Source organism: Bolinopsis microptera, chromosome 3, assembly GCF_026151205.1.
Source record: "Bolinopsis microptera isolate Bmic1 chromosome 3, MBARI_Bmic_1.0, whole genome shotgun sequence".
NCBI lineage: Eukaryota > Metazoa > Ctenophora > Tentaculata > Lobata > Bolinopsidae > Bolinopsis > Bolinopsis microptera.
In genome coordinates, this window is record NC_087074.1 from 15,601,311 (window position 1) to 15,621,030 (window position 19,720).

General features: G+C 42.4%; 1 protein-coding gene across 1 annotated transcript; it reads left to right on the forward strand.

Moving 5' to 3' along the window:
• Positions 1-131: 131 nt before the first annotated feature.
• LOC134813635 (bromodomain and WD repeat-containing protein 3-like) lies at positions 132-17,981 on the forward strand. Its single transcript, XM_063821514.1, has 26 exons — positions 132-218; positions 319-413; positions 576-647; positions 952-1,153; positions 1,290-1,372; positions 1,505-1,579; positions 1,904-2,044; positions 2,232-2,398; positions 2,564-2,695; positions 2,880-2,966; positions 3,121-3,262; positions 3,451-3,593; positions 3,718-3,902; positions 4,148-4,254; positions 4,449-4,577; positions 4,802-4,864; positions 5,004-5,545; positions 5,743-6,454; positions 6,699-6,879; positions 7,032-7,173; positions 8,441-8,657; positions 14,971-15,156; positions 15,309-15,484; positions 15,659-15,797; positions 15,948-16,079; positions 16,232-17,981. The coding sequence occupies exons 1-26, from the start codon at positions 188-190 to the stop codon at positions 17,132-17,134; spliced, it is 5,184 nt and encodes a 1,727-aa protein (XP_063677584.1). The 5' UTR covers positions 132-187; the 3' UTR covers positions 17,135-17,981.
• Positions 17,982-19,720: the final 1,739 nt, after the last annotated feature.

The window sequence follows — 19,720 nt, forward strand, 5'->3', positions numbered from 1 at the left end:
CGAATCATGGTGATGCATTGTTTTGTTTAGGTCCCTAAAAAAAACCATACATGCGCGAGTAAGGTCAATAAGGTAAATAATAGTATGGCTCAATTAAAAACTGTTTACACAATTATTAACTTATTTTCACTGTCAAGGGAGGTAAGAGAATGTTTGAGTGAAAACGATGACTAAATGTTAGGAAGGCATGTCCAAGCAAGATGATAGGTTGAATAAAGGTAAGAAAACACCGCTGATCCTGTCCTTATTAGTGATTGACGCTATCTTGAATTAAATTCCGTCAAAAGTTACCAAATAAAAAAAGTGATACAATTTCAGAGTTGAACTTCCTGGTGCTCAAGTATCTGAAGCAGCCCGGACTCGAGCAGGCTCACGAAGCGTTCGTGAAATGTATTCTGCTGAATAATGGCAATGTAAGTTAGCTAATCTTGTAAGGCCCATCTTTAGTGTAGTCTTTGTTATATGTCTACTCATAGAAATTGTTCGCTAATTCTTGGAATGTTGCGGGATGTAATATGTTACGATGTTGCGTTAAACTTGAATGTTTTAGCTTAGGACTAAGTTTATTATTTCAGGATCTAGCGTTACCATCAAGCTCTCACCCTGACACCTCGACATCGTCCAAGCATCGTAACCTGATAAACTTGGTAAAGGACCAATTGGCAATTTATCTGATATGTTGGCTTTGTGCTTCATTTTATGTAGCGCGCGAGGACTTTTTTGTAATGTTTTACGTGACTGAATTGCGCGTACCGCGCGCGCATTTTCGACCAATTTGATCTGATCTGGAAAATCTGTGCCAATGGGCCTGATGGAGTCAGAAATTCCACGATTAGATTCGATGACCGATGTTACGCCGTAATTGCGACATACTGCAGTTAGTAGTAATTACATATTTTATCTTTAACCGAATAAGTAGTGACATGTATCATAAGATATTTCCCTTTTCAGGAACGAGAGTACGGCCACGTGACCCCTTCCCATCTAATAGAAGTACTGCGAGCTGCTAAGAACGTTGCCACGAGCGGGCCTGCACGTGGTTTACAGACAATACTCGGACACTCCTCCTACACTCTCTCAGCTTTGTTGGAACGTTCTATTGATTTGGAGGGGAATTATGAGACTGCTAAGCCAAGGAATTCTAACAATATAGGTTCTTAACTTTAACTTCACTTTCTTTCCTTATTTTTAGTCATGGGATAGTTAACGGTTCGGCTGTAACCGGATGCTGTTTACTGAATTGCAGCAGTATATGCTAATGATAACATTGTGTCATCTTCCTTTTTCAGTGGTGAATTTGTCGCAACGACAATACGGGCGCGGCCAGCTGAGAGGTGTCATTGCAGAAAGAGGAGCGAAATCTCCCGTTTTGGTAAGTTATGGACCACTTAGCAAGTGATACGATTGATTGCTGTTCTCAACAGATTTTCTTTGACTCTACTGGGCACTTGAGCACTCCCATATCATTGCACTGGTGTAAACGATAATCTACATTACTCTGCAGGTTACTAGAGTATTGGGACATCTTGCACCTATATACTGCATCGTCATAGACAAGACGGGGACTGTCGCCTTCACAGTACGTTCAGATTTATGATATACAATATGTAGAAACCTTTCAAATCGAATCATCGTGCATAATCATGATAATGTACATGTCAAAATAAATTTAGAAAATAAATACGTGTGGATAGAATCATGTGATATCGCCCGATATTTTGATTTCTATATATCAGTTCGGAGATGATGAAATAAAACAAGCTATGTTCCTATAGAAATGTTGCTCAAAACAACATGTAAGGTTTCAAGCCCAGAAAATATCCCAAATCACTCCGAATCTTCATCAGTTTGTACAGTGTACATTGTAATATATCACTGAAATAATCACCGTCTGCACTGTCAGGGAGCAGATGATGGTCTGGTGAAGATGTGGTCTCTAGAGCGGTACTTCCTGTTAGCCACTCTTCGTGGACACAAAAAGGAAATCAGCGACCTCAGTGTGAACTCTATGAACACCATGCTCGCTTCTGGGAGCTGCGATAAGGTTAATCTTATGCATATTATGCATATTATGCATTATGCATTATGTGCCCATTGGGGTTTATATTTTTAACTGATTATGATGTAAACAATAAATTAGTCCATTAGAGACAATGCAATCCCCTCACGAGGGGCTTTCAATCATATAGAATGAATGATTAACATTTACTTTTAACCCTTCATTTTTACAGGAAATAAGGATATGGTGCCTACAAACTGCAAAAACTCTCGCCGTACTAACAGGACATAGAGCAAGTGTAAACTCGCTTCACTTTTCGCCTAACGACGACTTCTTGACCACCTCTGCCAGCGACGGTCTCGTTTGCTTCTGGCCCATCACCGGACCAAAATCTATCAGGTTAACTTTCTTATTTACCTTATTGGAGTATTGTACCCTATCTAGTTCAGACTTGCACATTCAAACGGAGTTAAAGTGAGTCAGGATTTTTTATTGGACAATTCTGTTCGATGTGATTCAAATATTTCTTCAATTTTTTAAATTTTTAAATCGTCTTACTCGCAGTGACGACCCAATTACGTTCTACGAGCGTGTACGCTCAGCGGATAAGTTGCTGAGTAGCAGTTTTAGTGCAGGGGGGACGATACTAGCGGTGGGGAGCAGTGATGGAGACATTTTTACTTACACTATACGCGGGTAAGTGTTTTAACCAACTTCTAGTTTTCATAGGCGTGTGAGTGTCATCGCTTCAAGAGATAAGTAGCCGTTGATAGATCTATCAACTGTCTTTTTAATAGTATTAAAATGAATTGTGCCTATTGTTTATCACTTTATGATATCTTAGACACAAGTTAGATCTGTAACTTGTGAAATATTACAGCGAATTAGGATTGCCAGTGAAGGACCAGACTTTAGAAGGACACTCAGCAATGGTCATAACTCTTACTTTTGCCAAAAGATCCCTACGGTAATTCTAAGAATAAACCACTCATTTAATATTATAAGTAGGTAGTGTGAAAATTTGTCGTACGTAGCTATGAAGCTTTCCATCAAATCATTATCCACCATTCTTGAGGTTTCTGGAAACATTAGCACTTCACAAATTATCACAATCTCCTCAGGTTTGTGTCAGGCAGTAAAGACGGTACTGTTCGTGTGTGGGGCCGGAGTAATGGTTCCTGGGACCAGGTGGTCTGTAATGCTCGTACTAGAGTCGTCACTGACCGCGACCCTAAAGAGCAGATTGATGTTCTGTTCAGTCAGGTAAATGGGGAGGATTCTTTTTCTAGGATGACATGAAATTCAAGTAACATAAATATAATGCACTTAGAGCCACATGCTTGCTAGGTTTCTTTATTCAAATTTAAGCTTGAAATCGTCGATCAATTTAATCTCAGATCCCATCCTTATACTCGAAACTAAGCCTAATAGGTGTGACCCCTCTCTTTCAGTGGAGTAACAACGAGAACAGAGTGTTGGCGAGCTGCAGTGACACGAGTATCAGAATGTGGAATATGAGTGGGGAGCTGATACAAGTGTTTCTGGGACATGATGATGAGGCTTACTTTGTTCAGGAACACCCTCTCGTAGCTGAGTAAGTAGTATTCTACAGCCGCTTCTTTGTGAATCGGGCGCTTGTTAATACTGTCCAATCGTGTCCCCAAAAGGCTCAATAAAATACCAATATATTTGTATAACCGATCATTTCTGCTCCTCAGCATACTGGTTACATGCGGACACGATGGGCACATAATCACGTGGTCTGTAGAGTCGGGCGTGGCTCTGAACACGTTCCTAAACGTGATTGAGGGTGAGGGTCGTGCCAGTGTTCTGGAGGCTAGCTTCACTCCGAGTGGCGAGAACTTGCTCACTGTTGACGCTAACGGACATATATCCGTCTTCGGTACGATTTGAAATGAAGATTTACGTTCTTATTTTTCGTTCGGGCGGGGGCGGGGGGGGGAGGGGGGGGGGGGGAATGGCATAAAATGGAGAATTACCCAAGGGTTTTCCATTTTCTCCATAGAAAAAGTCTCCATTCCCCCCCCCCCCCCCCCCCCCCCCCCCTTTCGTTCTTTTAAGACAGATGATTAGTCACAAGGCCTCTAATATCTGTGTAATTTATATAGTAATCACAGTTTAATACAGGTCATGAGATGTTGGCAGATTACATATCAGTACCGAGAGAACAGTTCTTCAGTAGCGACTATCTCAGTCTCATTAGAGACAGATTCAGCAACGTCCTCGACGAACAGGTACTATGCTCGGTTCTAAGTGGTCTAATTGCTTTCTCTCCGTCAGGCAGCGTATCATGGGCTAACAACAAACACTGTAAAATCGGTTATTAAAACTAAAAAACATGATCAATATTAAATATTTTACGATATATATTAATTTTCATATATTCTACAAAACCAGAATCTCAATAATATCTAATATCTACCCTCAGACGGAGCTACCTCCTCATCTAGTGGGGCCCCCCTACATGGTCGATCAGCAGGGCATGGCATTGCCGCCCCAAGTTCAGGGCCTCATTCCCGGCCGTCATTTCCTCTCTCCTTCAGATATAATTTTACTGGTCAGTAGTTATGAGACATGAGACATGAGACATAATGAGAAAAATTAGCAAAATTTAGGAGAAATTGCACACTTTCGGGGAAAATGTTCGTACTTGATTCCTTCGATCGATTTACCCTAGTCTATATGTCTACATATAATTGTGTTTAATAGCGCATTCGTTTTACTCATACGTAATATATAATGAGCTATGACCCGTTAAATCTGATAATGTGAATTATTCAGAAAAAGAAGGAGAAAAGCAGGCGCGCCCTAGATTTTGTCTGGAGGCAAGTCACGCCGAGAGGGGTAAGTTTCAGATTTCTGTAATGTTTTCAGATGAGATTCAAATTTTAGGGGTTGCATTGTTGAATCATCAGAAGTTCAACCGTAAAGACTTAAGTATGTGGTATGTTAGAGGCAAGAATGTTGACCGATGTCATTTCAGAGAATTCTCTCGGGTGAGCGACCACCGACAGCACCTGCTGAAATTCCTGAGTTGGCAGACTTTCAGCGCAGTTTTGTGCAACCTGAAAACGAATCTGAGAACCTTGACCTGGACCACCTCCCAGCCGTTGTTCCTCCCATGAGTAATTACGATCTATTCGATGGTATCATGGCACAATCAATCGCCATGGTTAACCCCCGGAAATCCCGCGAATTGTGGCTCAACAGCAAGTTGGTTCCCATTCTTTCAGATCTACAGATAGGTAAGCCCGCGCAACAGCTTCTTCGAGCTGAAGAGCTGCTCAAACTCAAAGAAATTGAGGTCCAGATGATTTGCGACCGAACAAGAAAAAGCTCCAGAACTGCGCGAGGTTCTGGCAAGGCTCCAGTTCGGCGGACACGCCAGACAAAACCAGCCGTCCAGTTCGTAACGAGTTCTGAGGAGGAGGAGGATACCCAGAGCGGAGAGGAGGACGGTCATTCTAGTGATGTCGACTGGCAGGTCTCAGAGATGAGACAGAAGAAAAAACCTGTCATTATACGGTTAGTACTTGTCATTCTTCGTCCCTGATAAAAAAGCTGATTTTCATTTGCCAGGTCATGTATGTATTTCAAAAAGCATAATGATTTTATTTCAAAAAAACGTGTAGTAACTTAGTATTTAAGAGATTTTGCTCTGAAGGAATTCACGAAATTTATGATACCAGATTGCTCTCAATGAAACTTTATTCTCATTTCAGTGAAGACGAAGGAGGTGACGATGCAGATGAATCACAGACGGACTCGCAAGGCAAAACACCAGAATATAACACCTCTGCTAGCGAGGCAGAAGGCAGAGGATCGAGGCAAGATGACAAGGAAGACGGATCAGACACACCAAAAACTCCACAGACTAGCACAAGGAAGAGACGACGAGTAAAAAAACCTCAGCGGCTTTCTTCTGGAGAAACCATTCTGGATCAGAGCATGTTAGAATCGATCCGTAGGCCCAAACGTAACCCCCCAAACGGAACCCCTGCTCGTGAACGAGCCATTAAGAAAATCAGGCGAATGATAAGAGTTCGGAAACCTGCTAAGAAAACATGCATCAGGCAGCGGTCAGCTAGTGTGAATCAGGATGAACTTCCAGGCCAAAGCAAGGAAGGGTCCGACCCAGAGAAAGAGGATACTGATCCAGACGAAGAAGCTACACTTGCGGTTATGGACGAATACAGGGCTCCTAAGTGGTTAACCCAAATTCAACCTACCCGGTCACCCTACCTCCCCCAAATATCAGATAAGATCTACTATTTCGTGCAGGGTCACATGGACTATGTTAAGTCGGAACATTGTCCACCTGAAGCCTACAAATCCCAACCCTGGGAGCAGATGAGGGAGAAAACGTTCAAACATGCCGAGCCTTGCCAGGTCCTTTCTCTCAGCTTCCTTACCGGACCACCCACTCTCTGCCAGGTTTGTGGGATTAAATCTCTTCTTTTAATCGCTCTTATGTAGTCATGATCATATTGTGGCAGTTTTGAATCAAGAAATCTGCGTTTTTTTGCGAATACTTTTATTGAGCAGGGTTCTGGGGGCGCACCTTGAAAGCAATAGATATTACAGAAATGGAAGTAGGTCGAAAATTAAAGCTAGGGCAGTACCATGCATCTCGAATCATGTTCACACAATCAATTTCTCAGATCATGTTTCTTACCAGGTAAAGTTAGGGTTACTGAATGAGGACGACGAAGTGGAGGATACCTTTATGTTCCGGTACCACGACGCTCCAAACATGCCAGACTTTATGGTTCTGAAACGGCACTATGAGGACAGTTTGAATCACAGGTGGTTAAAAGGCGATAAGTTCAGAAGTCTTATTGACGAGGAGTGGTGGGAAGGTAAATAGAGACACTTGTTAGGAATTTATAATACGAATTGATGTTTAATCTTTTCAAATAGGACACTCTTCTTTTCCAAAGTGAGTTGAACATAGATAAGAACAATACCACCTAAAATTCATCTGTTATTAAATGTGCACAATTACTCTCAGGAATAGTAATCTCAAAGTCAGCAGTGGATGAAGAGTACTACCCAGACTCACCCTGGAAACGTATCATGGTTAAGTGGGACAATGAGCCGGACAAGGAGCGGCTCAGTGCTTGGGACATAGAGCCCCTTCCTAAAGATACCAGGTAGGATGTTATTGTAGTGTTGTTGTATTTGGGGAGGCGGCAATCGTTGAGCGCTTGTCTTAATATTTACTATCTATATCGAAATATTTTTATTTTTGCTATATTAGATATTGACAGATGGCGAGAATGGTGTAAACTGTAATGATTCTCGTCATTGGCGATCATCTCCCTTCAATTTTATACACATACCAGGACAAGTGCCGTAATGCCTAGAATGGAACTCCAACAAGAAGATCCACCTAGCGCTAACTTGCCGACATCTTCATCCGTTGAGCCCTCTTCAGAAACTCCCATATCAAGTCACACCCCCCTTAGGGTGCAAGATACACGATTCTGGGACGTTTTCTTTGAAGATTGTTTTGGTGCATGATCTTTACTTGTGCATAGGTCTTTATATGATCTTACTGTTTGTCAGTTTCTCGAACGAAGAAGCTTCGAAATTCGAACATTCCTTTGACTTGAATGAACTCCTTACGATTTGTCAAGGATTGGTTCGCTTTAAAATGTCGACCAAGATATAGAATAGAATGCAAAAAATGTTTATCGGCGGGACGGACATCGAGCCCAGTGATACCTGCTCATCAGGATCTACTAACCGGCCTAATGAAACCCGTTAATGTCTCACTTTCAGAGGAAAAAGAGCTCAACCATGTCCACACCAAAGTAGTCATGAGCTGATTGCAAGACCAGTCTCATTCCCATGAAGAATTCTCTTTGGATTGTGTTCATACGATGACTGTTACTGTTAACAATTGACATCGCCAATTATTTTTGACATATGAATTATGAATGACGAATGTGCCCGTTCTTTGAATAGTATGCATATTGCATATTGCATAATGTATATCGTTTTTGTTTTCTTATCAAATTGTTTCAATTTTAAAATTTATGTTTAATGTATGTTTCAATACTTTCAACACTACTATATAATAACAAATTAATATTATGGAGGTGTATGCGTTTCCCTCTTTCTAAAAATTTGGAAAAGGGAGTACTATCGCCACTGGCCAAAAATCCCAAAAGTCGATAGCAAAAAAAAGTGATGATAGCCTCCCCAATTTTTGTTGGCTTCTCCAATGATAACTTTCTAACCATAATATTTTACAGAATATTCTAAATACCTGTGATGTTTTTAAAGATGCATCGGCTATCAAATTTACCAAATTTACTGTATATTTTATACAGTACCTCTAGCTCTCTTTGCAACAAATCCAATGAAACCAAAGTAAATAATCAAACTTCACATACCAAACCCCGCTTATTCCAGGTCATCTAAAAGACGATCCCCCACAAAGAAGCACTCTTCGCAATCTCAACGAGATGAAAGTTCAAGTTCGAGCCGACAACAGTTCTCCTTTGGAACGAGCAACGCTAACACGGGCCCACTGGATCCTTACATTATCAGCTACTACCATTCCTACGGGAACTGGGCTGGGGAGGAGAGGGAGGAGTTTCAGGACCGGTTCAGTAACGCTCTCTTACAGGTTAGTGGGGTTAATGCGCCATGTAATTACAGGTTATTTACTGTTCTTTACTGTTGCCTTTCTTTAGCTTTCTCCCAAGGGACTCAGAATAAGAGATGATGCTATTTCTGTCAACTCTCTGAACCATCTACAGAAAGGTTGTTATATCGATCACAACACCTATAATTCCTACACATATTCCCCTTAAACCCCCCAACCCCCAACACTGATTGTATCCCAGGTTATGGAGCTATCTTAAACCCCCCTACCCCCAACACTGATTGTATCCCAGGTTATGGAGCTACCTTAAACCCCCCTACCCCCAACACTGATTGTATCCCAGGTTATGGAGCTATCTTAAACCCCCCTACCCCCAACACTGATTGTATCCCAGGTTATGGAGCTACCTTAAACCCCCCAACACTGATTGTATCCCAGGTTATGGAGCTACCTTAAACCCCCTACCCCCAACACTGATTGTATCCCAGGTTATGGAGCTACCTTAAACCCCCCTACCCCCAACACTGATTGTATCCCAGGTTATGGAGCTACCTTAAACCCCCCTACCCCCAACACTGATTGTATCCCAGGTTATGGAGCTATCTTAAACCCCCCTACCCCCAACACTGATTGTATCCCAGGTTATGGAGCTACCTTAAACCCCCCTACCCCCAACACTGATTGTATCCCAGGTTATGGAGCTATCTTAAACCCTCCTACCCCCAACACTGATTGTATCCCAGGTTATGGAGCTACCTTAAACCCCTCCTACCCCCAACACTGATTGTATCCCAGGTTATGGAGCTACCTTAAACCCCCCTACCCCCAACACTGATTGTATCCCAGGTTATGGAGCTACCTTAAACCCCTCTACCCCCAACACTGATTGTATCCCAGGTTATGGAGCTACCTTAAACCCCCCTACCCCCAACACTGATTGTATCCCAGGTTATGGAGCTACCTTAAACCCCCCTACCCCCAACACTGATTGTATCCCAGGTTATGGAGCTACCTTAAACCCCCTACCCCCAACACTGATTGTATCCCAGGTTATGGAGCTATCTTAAACCCTCCTACCCCCAACACTGATTGTATCCCAGGTTATGGAGCTACCTTAAACCCCCTACCCCCAACACTGATTGTATCCCAGGTTATGGAGCTACCTTAAACCCCCCTACCCCCAACACTGATTGTATCCCAGGTTATGGAGCTACCTTAAACCCCCCTACCCCCAACACTGATTGTATCCCAGGTTATGGAGCTACCTTAAACCCCCTACCCCCAACACTGATTGTATCCCAGGTTATGGAGCTATCTTAAACCCCCTACCCCCAACACTGATTGTATCCAAGGTTATGGAGCTACCTTAAACCCCCCTACCCCCAACACTGATTGTATCCCAGGTTATGGAGCTATCCTAAACTCCCCTACCCCCAACACTGATTGTATCCCAGGTTATGGAGCTACCTTAAACCCACCTCCCCCAACACTGATTGTATCCCAGGTTATGGAGCTACCTTAAACCCCCCTACCCCCAACACTGATTGTATCCCAGGTTATGGAGCTACCTTAAACCCCCTACCCCCAACACTGATTGTATCCCAGGTTATGGAGCTATCCTAAACCCCCCTACCCCCAACACTGATTGTATCCCAGGTTAAGGAGCTACCTTAAACCCCCCTACCCCCAACACTGATTGTATCCCAGGTTATGGAGCTATCTTAAACCCCCCTACCCCCAACACTGATTGTATCCCAGGTTATGGAGCTACCTTAAACCCCCCTACCCCAACACTGATTGTATCCCAGGTTATGGAGCTATCCTAAACTCCCCTACCCCCAACACTGATTGTATCCCAGGTTATGGAGCTACCTTAAACCCACCTCCCCCAACACTGATTGTATCCCAGGTTATGGAGCTACCTTAAACCCCCCTACCCCCAACACTGATTGTATCCCAGGTTATGGAGCTACCTTAAACCCCCTACCCCCAACACTGATTGTATCCCAGGTTATGGAGCTATCCTAAACCCCCCTACCCCCAACACTGATTGTATCCCAGGTTAAGGAGCTACCTTAAACCCCCCTACCCCCAACACTGATTGTATCCCAGGTTATGGAGCTATCTTAAACCCCCCTACCCCCAACACTGATTGTATCCCAGGTTATGGAGCTACCTTAAACCCCCCTACCCCAACACTGATTGTATCCCAGGTTATGGAGCTACCTTAAACCCCCCTACCCCCAACACTGATTGTATCCCAGGTTAAGGAGCTATCTTAAACCCCCTACCCCCAACACTGATTGTATTCCAGGTTAAGGAGCTATCTTAAACCCCCCTTCCCCCAACACTGATTGTATCCCAGGTTAAGGAGCTATCTTAAACCCCCCTACCCCCAACACTGATTATATCCCAGGTTATGGAGCTACCTTAAACCCCCCAACACTGATTGTATCCCAGGTTATGGAGCTATCTTAAACCCCCCTACCCCCAACACTGATTGTATCCCAGGTTATGGAGCTACCTTAAACCCCCCTACCCCAACACTGATTGTATCCCAGGTTATGGAGCTACCTTAAACCCCCCTACCCCCAACACTGATTGTATCCCAGGTTAAGGAGCTATCTTAAACCCCCTACCCCCAACACTGATTGTATCCCAGGTTATGGAGCTACCTTAAACCCCCTACCCCCAACACTGATTGTATCCCAGGTTATGGAGCTACCTTAAACCCCCCTACCCCCAACACTGATTGTATCCCAGGTTATGGAGCTACCTTAAACCCCCCCTACCCCCAACACTGATTGTATCCCAGGTTATGGAGCTACCTTAAACCCCCCTACCCCCAACACTGATTGTATCCCAGGTTATGGAGCTATCTTAAACCCCCCTACCCCCAACACTGATTGTATCCCAGGTTATGGAGCTACCTTAAACCCCCCTACCCCCAACACTGATTGTATCCCAGGTTATGGAGCTACCTTAAACCCCCCTACCCCCAACACTGATTGTATCCCAGGTTATGGAGCTATCTTAAACCCCCCTACCCCCAGCACTGATTGTATCCCAGGTTATGGAGCTATCTTAAACCCCCCTACCCCCAACACTGATTGTATCCCAGGTTATGGAGCTATCTTAAACCCCCCTACCCCCAACACTGATTGTATCCCAGGTTATGGAGCTACCTTAAACCCCCCTACCCCCAACACTGATTGTATCCCAGGTTATGGTGCTACCTTAAACCCCCCTACCCCCAACACTGATTGTATCCCAGGTTATGGAGCTACCTTAAACCCCCCTACCCCCAACACTGATTGTATCCCAGGTTATGGAGCTATCTTAAACCCCCCCCCAACACTGATTGTATCCCAGGTTATGGAGCTACCTTAAACCCCTACCCCCAACACTGATTATATCCCAGGTTATGGAGCTACCTTAAACCCCCTACCCCCAACACTGATTGTATCCCAGGTTATGGAGCTACCTTAAACCCCCTACCCCCAACACTGATTGTATCCCAGGTTATGGAGCTATCTTAAACCCCCCTACCCCCAACACTGATTGTATCCCAGGTTATGGAGCTACCTTAAGGCCAGAGGGGGGGGTAAATGGCACTTTTGTAGTTTTTGCATATTTGATAATAGCTACTGGAGACGAGCAAAAAGAAAAAAACCGGATCAAAATCTGACCTTGCGCTTCTGAGATATCGCGCGCTCAATTTTGAGGTTTACCTGTAATTACATGTTAAACTGGAACTTTAAACGGCTGTAACTTTTTTGACATTTCGATTCCTTAGTTGAGAAAACTGGCCAATCCCTGATCTTGAGGTTTGGTACAGTGGTTCCTTGGACAATTATCCTCATTTATGATGCAGCGATTTTTTTAATTTGACTCAGTTCTCGAATTATGAGGTTAACCATGTCAAAAATTCGGAAAATTTAGCTGGTTAACCTCATAATTCGAGAAACGAGTCAAATAAAAAAAATCGCTGCATCTAATATCTAGATAGTTGTCCAAGGAACCACTGTACCAAATCTCAATATCAGGGAGTGGCTGGTTTTCTCAACTAAGGAACTGAAAGTCACAAAATGTGTTTTGAGATAGATGCAATTTAGTGTTTTCAAAATTTTGAATATTCACTGGAATGTATCACAGTTCGTTAGTTAGGACTTTTTATACACTTAATAACGTTTGCTTGATCAGACCTGGCCGTCCCCTAAATGATTTTAGCCACTTTCAGTAGTTAATGTCCTTGTATTGTAAAAAATGAGGTTAACCAAGACTTCCTGTAAACACTAACTGCTTAAAATTTGGTTGTTAACCTCGCTTTAGACCATATAATAGTGGGATTGGTTTATCAATATGTTATTATATATATGTAGTAAAACATTTGCACAGTATAACGATTAAGTTTTTGAGGTTAACATGTAATTGACTGGTTAGATATTCAAAAAATGGGAGGTTAACCTCATTTTTTAGCCATTTACGGGTAAAATCTTCTACTAAAATATGGTCAGTTCAAATCACCTTTGTCACGTGATTATAGTTGTAGGCATTGTGATACCAATAGATACCTCACTTCGATATTGTGGTACATAACATAAGTAAGAATCGTATGTATACTCCCTACGGTACCAAAATGTGATGGTTAACCTCATTTTTTTCATTTTCCCAAGATAAAAGAAAGTCAATCGACACGTCATCTATTTAGAAATGTGTATACCGTAAACTTACGATGAAAATAGTAACTCTATCATTTGATCTATTCTCGCTATATCTAAAAGACGAGGTTAACCTCATTTAATCACGTTTGGATATTACTTTTTCTGATAATTATGAACCTAAAATTTAGAGTTTACATTTGCTGACCGAAATAACGAAAAATTATGGCGTGGAATAAAATATTAACCTCAATTTTATTAACCTCAATGTTGTATAGTCAATTTTGCGAAAATCGGTTAACCTCAATTATAAAATAAAGTTAATCAGCTACAAATATGTGAATAGCGGCAATGTTTTTGTCATTCAAAATTAAATCGATTTAGAAAATAATATTTTGGTAGAATTTTTTGACCCCTTACCCCCCCCTCTGGCCTTAAACCCCCCTACCCCCAACACTGATTGTATCCCAGGTTATGGAGCTACCTTAAACCCCCTACCCCCAACACTGATTGTATCCCAGGTTAAGGAGCTATCTTAAACCCCCCTACCCCCAACACTGATTGTATCCCAGGTTAAGGAGCTATCTTAAACCCCCCTACCCCCAACACTGATTGTATTCCAGGTTAAGGAGCTATCTTAAACCCCCCTTCCCCCAACACTGATTGTATCCCAGGTTAAGGAGCTATCTTAAACCCCCCTACCCCCAACACTGATTATATCCCAGGTTATGGAGCTACCTTAAACCCCCCAACACTGATTGTATCCCAGGTTATGGAGCTATCTTAAACCCCCCTACCCCCAACACTGATTGTATCCCAGGTTATGGAGCTACCTTAAACCCCCCTACCCCCAACACTGATTGTATCCCAGGTTATGGAGCTACCTTAAACCCCCCTACCCCCAACACTGATTGTATCCCAGGTTATGGAGCTACCTTAAACCCCCCTTCCCCCAACACTGATTGTATCCCAGGTTATGGAGCTACCTTAAACCCCCCAACACTGATTGTATCCCAGGTTATGGAGCTATCTTAAACCCCCTACCCCCAACACTGATTGTATCCCAGGTTATGGAGCTACCTTAAACCCCCCTACCCCCAACACTGATTGTATCCCAGGTTATGGAGCTACCTTAAACCCCCCTACCCCCAACACTGATTGTATCCCAGGTTATGGAGCTACCTTAAACCCCCCTTCCCCCAACACTGATTGTATCCCAGGTTATGGAGCTACCTTAAACCCCCCAACACTGATTGTATCCCAGGTTATGGAGCTATCTTAAACCCCCTACCCCCAACACTGATTGTATCCCAGGTTATGGAGCTACCTTAAACCCCCCTACCCCCAACACTGATCTTGTATCCCAGGTTATGGAGCTATCTTAAACCCCCTACCCCCAACACTGATTGTATCCCAGGTTATGGAGCTACCTTAAACCCCCCTACCCCCAACACTGATTGTATCCCAGGTTATGGAGCTACCTTAAACCCCCCTTCCCCCAACACTGATTGTATTCCAGGTTATGGAGCTATCTTAAACCCCCCTACCCCCAACACTGATTGTATCCCAGGTTAAGGAGCTACCTTAAACCCCCCCTACCCCCAACACTGATTGTATCCCAGGTTATGGAGCTACCTTAAACCCCCCTTCCCCCAACACTGATTGTATTCCAGGTTATGGAGCTACCAGAAGCTCAGGAGTTCCTATACCCAGTGAGCTTTGCAGACCACCCTGACTATTACATGATAGTAGGTTACCCTCTACAGCTCACTACCATCCACAACCGACTCACTGAGAACCACTATCGGAGTATTGATTCCGTTTTGTGGGAAATAAGACAACTCGAGATAAATGCTAGGGTAAAACATTCGCAATTCTACATCTTTTTTCGTGTGAAAGATTGTTTTGAATTACGGATAGCTTAATCTTGCTGAAATAACTTCGAATATATTATATTTGTAGTGAAACTCAAGTAATTAATTATTCTCCTTAATCTCCTCCTTGTTTACAGGTATATAACGAAGATGATAGTCCCATCGTTCGTGACGTCACATCTCTGGTATCCAGTCTGACCCTTTTTGTTAAGAACCCCAACTTTAAGAACATTAGTACAGATATCACGGACGAGATGGTAACTGCGGAGCTGGAGAATAGAAGAAAATCAAAGAAAAAGAAACGGCGGCTGAGGTGAGAGAGAGCACATTCTTTAGTGTCCCAGGAAGACTCGGTTCTGGTCTAGCAAACAGGAAAATAGATTGATATCCGACTGTTTTCGAACTTGAGTAAGTGTACCGATTTTATCTTCAGTGTGACTATTTTGTTCATTTTATTTTATTGAACTGAATGTTGAATTTGTTTCAGGGTACGATCTGCGAACCGGACAGAATGGTTCGAGCGAGCCAGCGAGTTATTAGGAAAACTGAGTAATCACCCGGACAGTCAACCTTTTATAACTCCGGTCGACATATCCATCTACAATGATTACCTCAAATACTGCCAGGTTTGAAATAAATCAGTTTGTAAAATAATCTGGTCTCGGCTACGTACTACTACTAGCGCCGTGTTTCTATTTGATTAAAACCGATTTTTTACCATTCTTTCAACATCAGTTTTCCCCAGATGTAGTTGTATCATATTTGCTATGTTGCAGGAACCGATGGACTTGGAGACAATAACAGACAAGCTGCACAGCGGTTGTTACGAAATGGAGGCTGATTTTTACAAAGACATTGATCTTATCTTCAAGAATTCGTTCATTTACAACACTAGAAGTTCCTCCACTGTTAGTTTTTTAAATGATTCTCAGATTAGTGTTAATTATAATTATATGGCTCTTTTAAAATATTGTTTTTAAATACCATTTTCAAAGTTGATCTTGGTCATTGGTCAAGGTAGTGCTCATCATTTTCTACTGACCTAAAATTTTTACTTCAGATATACAAGATGACATCGAGACTTCAGGACTACTACCGGTCCCTGATAGACCACCTGGCGGACCCAGATAATGACGTTACAAGTTCTGAGACACCCTCTCCTCGTCCCCGAACAGCCGTCCCTCTGGCACTAGTCGTCCCTCGTTCCAAGCATCGTCTCTCCGGTAACAGCGACGAGACCGCCACTCCCGCCTCACTTCCTCCCTCAAGCAGGTCCTCCAAAGGTAAAGAACGAGCCTCGTCCCGCGTTAAGAAGAAGAGGATCTACAGTTCATCTACCGAGGGTGATGATGACGAATCTCAGAAAACCTCCTCCCCACCACCGGACACTTACTCCGATAAGTCATCAATATCTCCAGTACCCGCTACTCCAGCAAGATCCACCTCTCGCACCTCTACTCAGTCGACTGTAAAAGACTCCAGCGAGGAGGATGAAGAGGTGAAAAGAGCGAGTAGTTCTGCGGAGGAGGAGACCCCACGTGCTGACCGGGTAGAACGGAGACCTCAGAGGAAGAAGAGTCATGTAAACTACGAACACTACGATCAGTCGTATTCCTCGGACAGTCACTCCAGCTCCTCCGATAAGAGCTCAGACTCCAGTTCGTGGAAAGAAAACAACAAATCAAACACTAATCGTTCGAAAAGGCGTGAACTGACCAATGGTAATCAGAAGAGGGCGTCTCGAAACCACCAGAGGAACGGTAAACGGAAGGAAGTAGAACCGGACACTGGTTCATCAGAAAGCGAGGGTTCAGACAGTGATCGTGAGGGAAGAAGTTCTGGGTCAGAGGACGCCCGGAGAAGGACTCGTTCTAAACGTCGGAGAAAGTCGTCAGATAACGTCGTGAAGACAAAGCGGGGCCGGAGTGTGAAGAAAAACGTTCGTTATGATGACTTCTATTGAAGATTCTTCTTTTTGAAGTGCATATTTATAACGATGTGAATATTTAGAACCGCTGTTTTCTGTACAGTGCAGGAAATTGGATGAAAATGCATCTTGTATTGTTGAAATTAATATCGGCCTGATATTTTTTATCGCGCAGTGTTACAACAAAATGTGGACGTGGGTTTCTTTAATAAGGTTATATTTTATATATATATTGTACTTTCAGATGATTCAGATTTTAAATTGATGTTCGCTTGTTCCTGTTTAAACAAGTACAATACACTATAAACTTTTTAGTGCGATGGCTTTTACTGTTCTTAAAATAAGTTGATACAAACTATTTGATATTTATAACCTTTTGATAAATTAGTTGAAGAGACTCCTTTTTGTTAAGCTTTTCACCTTAAAATCAGCTGTAAAACTTCCCTGAGTTTGGACCATCTCGGACTGCTATAATAGATGATTATCATTATTGATAATTATATTACGTATTATTATATTTAATGCAATGTTGAATGTTAAGATCTCATTTTTTGTCCACGGATGTAAGGGATTCGACGATGAGATCCAATAATATGTCCCTCTCGGGTTGTTTACTCGGGGCTTTTGGAAAAAATGTGAAAATGTTTTTCCTTTGTGTCAAGCTCTTTGTCTGTGCGATGTGGATTGTTTGACCCGTCTGAGGCTGTCAGAGGTTCTCCTAATTAAAGAATATCATGGTTATTAGTTATACAAAATTTATTCTTGTTGGCGTGACTTATTGCGTATGTATAAAGCTGAAAGTGTTAACAATGCTGATGTATTACTGATAGTGATGTCGATTTAAGTGGACTGTGCTTATCAACTGAATTGAGGGTTCCTATAATTCTTGCGTTTTACTTGTATGTTATAAACGGTTTAGCACACATTTTTTCCACAATCTTGGTTTTATAGTGAGCGGTGATGTTTTTTAAAAATTACAGCAATCATTTTTAATTCATAATTGCAAGGGGTGGGGCAATAGAGATGAAGGAAATGGAGTGATGGGGGTGTTACCCGTAAACGGCAAATCCGTTTAAGCCTTAAGGGTTAATTTGTTACCATAAGTTGGTTTTTTAAGTTGAAATTTTTTCATACTACATTGTACATAAACATGCTACAGGGTGCTCCAAAAAAACATCTTCCTGAAAGTCTCCAACTATTTATTCTTAACCTTTTTCTAATAGCACTTAAAAAGTATTTTGGAATCCGTTGGATACTTTTCCCACAAAAGGCAAATTCCTGGAAGACCAGTTATAAAATCTTTGCGCGAATTGATATTTCCGTATTTGACATTCTCAATCAATTAGATAATTTTGGGCCATATTGACAACGGGGTAAGCCAATGGGAACATTTTGTAAAAGTTTTCAGACCCCATTGAAGCTTTCCAGCTCCATTAAGAGGCGATCATTTGGCATTATGCCCAAATATGGGCATGCAGACCTTGAAAATTGATTTAGCGGCCAAACGATACATTTTAGAATCAAATGGATTTCACCACTGGCACTGTGTTTCTAGATACATTTTACATCTAGAAACATTTAACGGGGGGGGGGGGGGGGGGGGGGGAGGGGGCTCATGTTGTTTTTTGTTTTTGTCCGTTCGATTTTGTCCGTTTTCAGAAAATAGGGTACCGAACGGATAAAAATTGTAACTTTTGATTTAAATTGTCTCCACAATTTGTAACAGGCTATCTGCAGAAATGGGTAGCACGGTTGATGACAATGGTCCTTTCTCAAACTTTCTGCAATCCTCAGTAAGGTACAAAGAATAGTCTACACATTTTTTAATAACATAAAAAGGGATGAAAATCACTTTATTTATGAAAAATATCGTTCGGTAGATCAATATTTACTATAGCCAAAGGCTAGGCAAGAACTTGATACTCAGATGAAGAGCTAGTGAGCAGATATGCTATATCATATATATGTGCTATATATGATATATGTATGTAATGTATAGTATGTAGTAGATATGGAAATTGAATTTGAATCAAAATTCAAAATCCTAAAGTATTCAAGCAATGTCTTCTAATTAATTACTGCACTATAGGACCTATTCGAAGACTTATAAGGTAGAGTCTTTTAAATGTTAACGATGTCAAACAAATTGAAATGTAATACGAGAACTGAGAAGGTATCGTACATACAAGGACTGAGGAGGAGGAGGAGAAGGACTGATGTCGATGAGGAAGAGGAGGAGGAGGACTGATGAGGAGGAGGAGAAGGAGGACTGAGGAGGACAAGGAGGAGGACTGAGAAGGTATCGTACATACAAGGACTGAGGAGTAAGAGGAGGAGGAGGAGGACTAAGAAGGTATCGTACATACTGTTCCAGTTAAACGCTTTGCTCCCCTCACAATGCCCGGAGTGTAACCAGAAATACGTGATAGATCTCGAGCCGGAACAGAAACCGCTTTTTCACTGCCATATGTGTTTTCGGGGATCTCACGATTGTGCTGTTGTATCTGGTTTACATGATGTTTTAACTCAGGCTTCGATAGACCTACCTTCTAGCTACGTTTGGCTTTGCAAATCTTGCAACGAGTCTAGTGTGCCTATTGTGTCTAGAAAGAGGAAAACTCC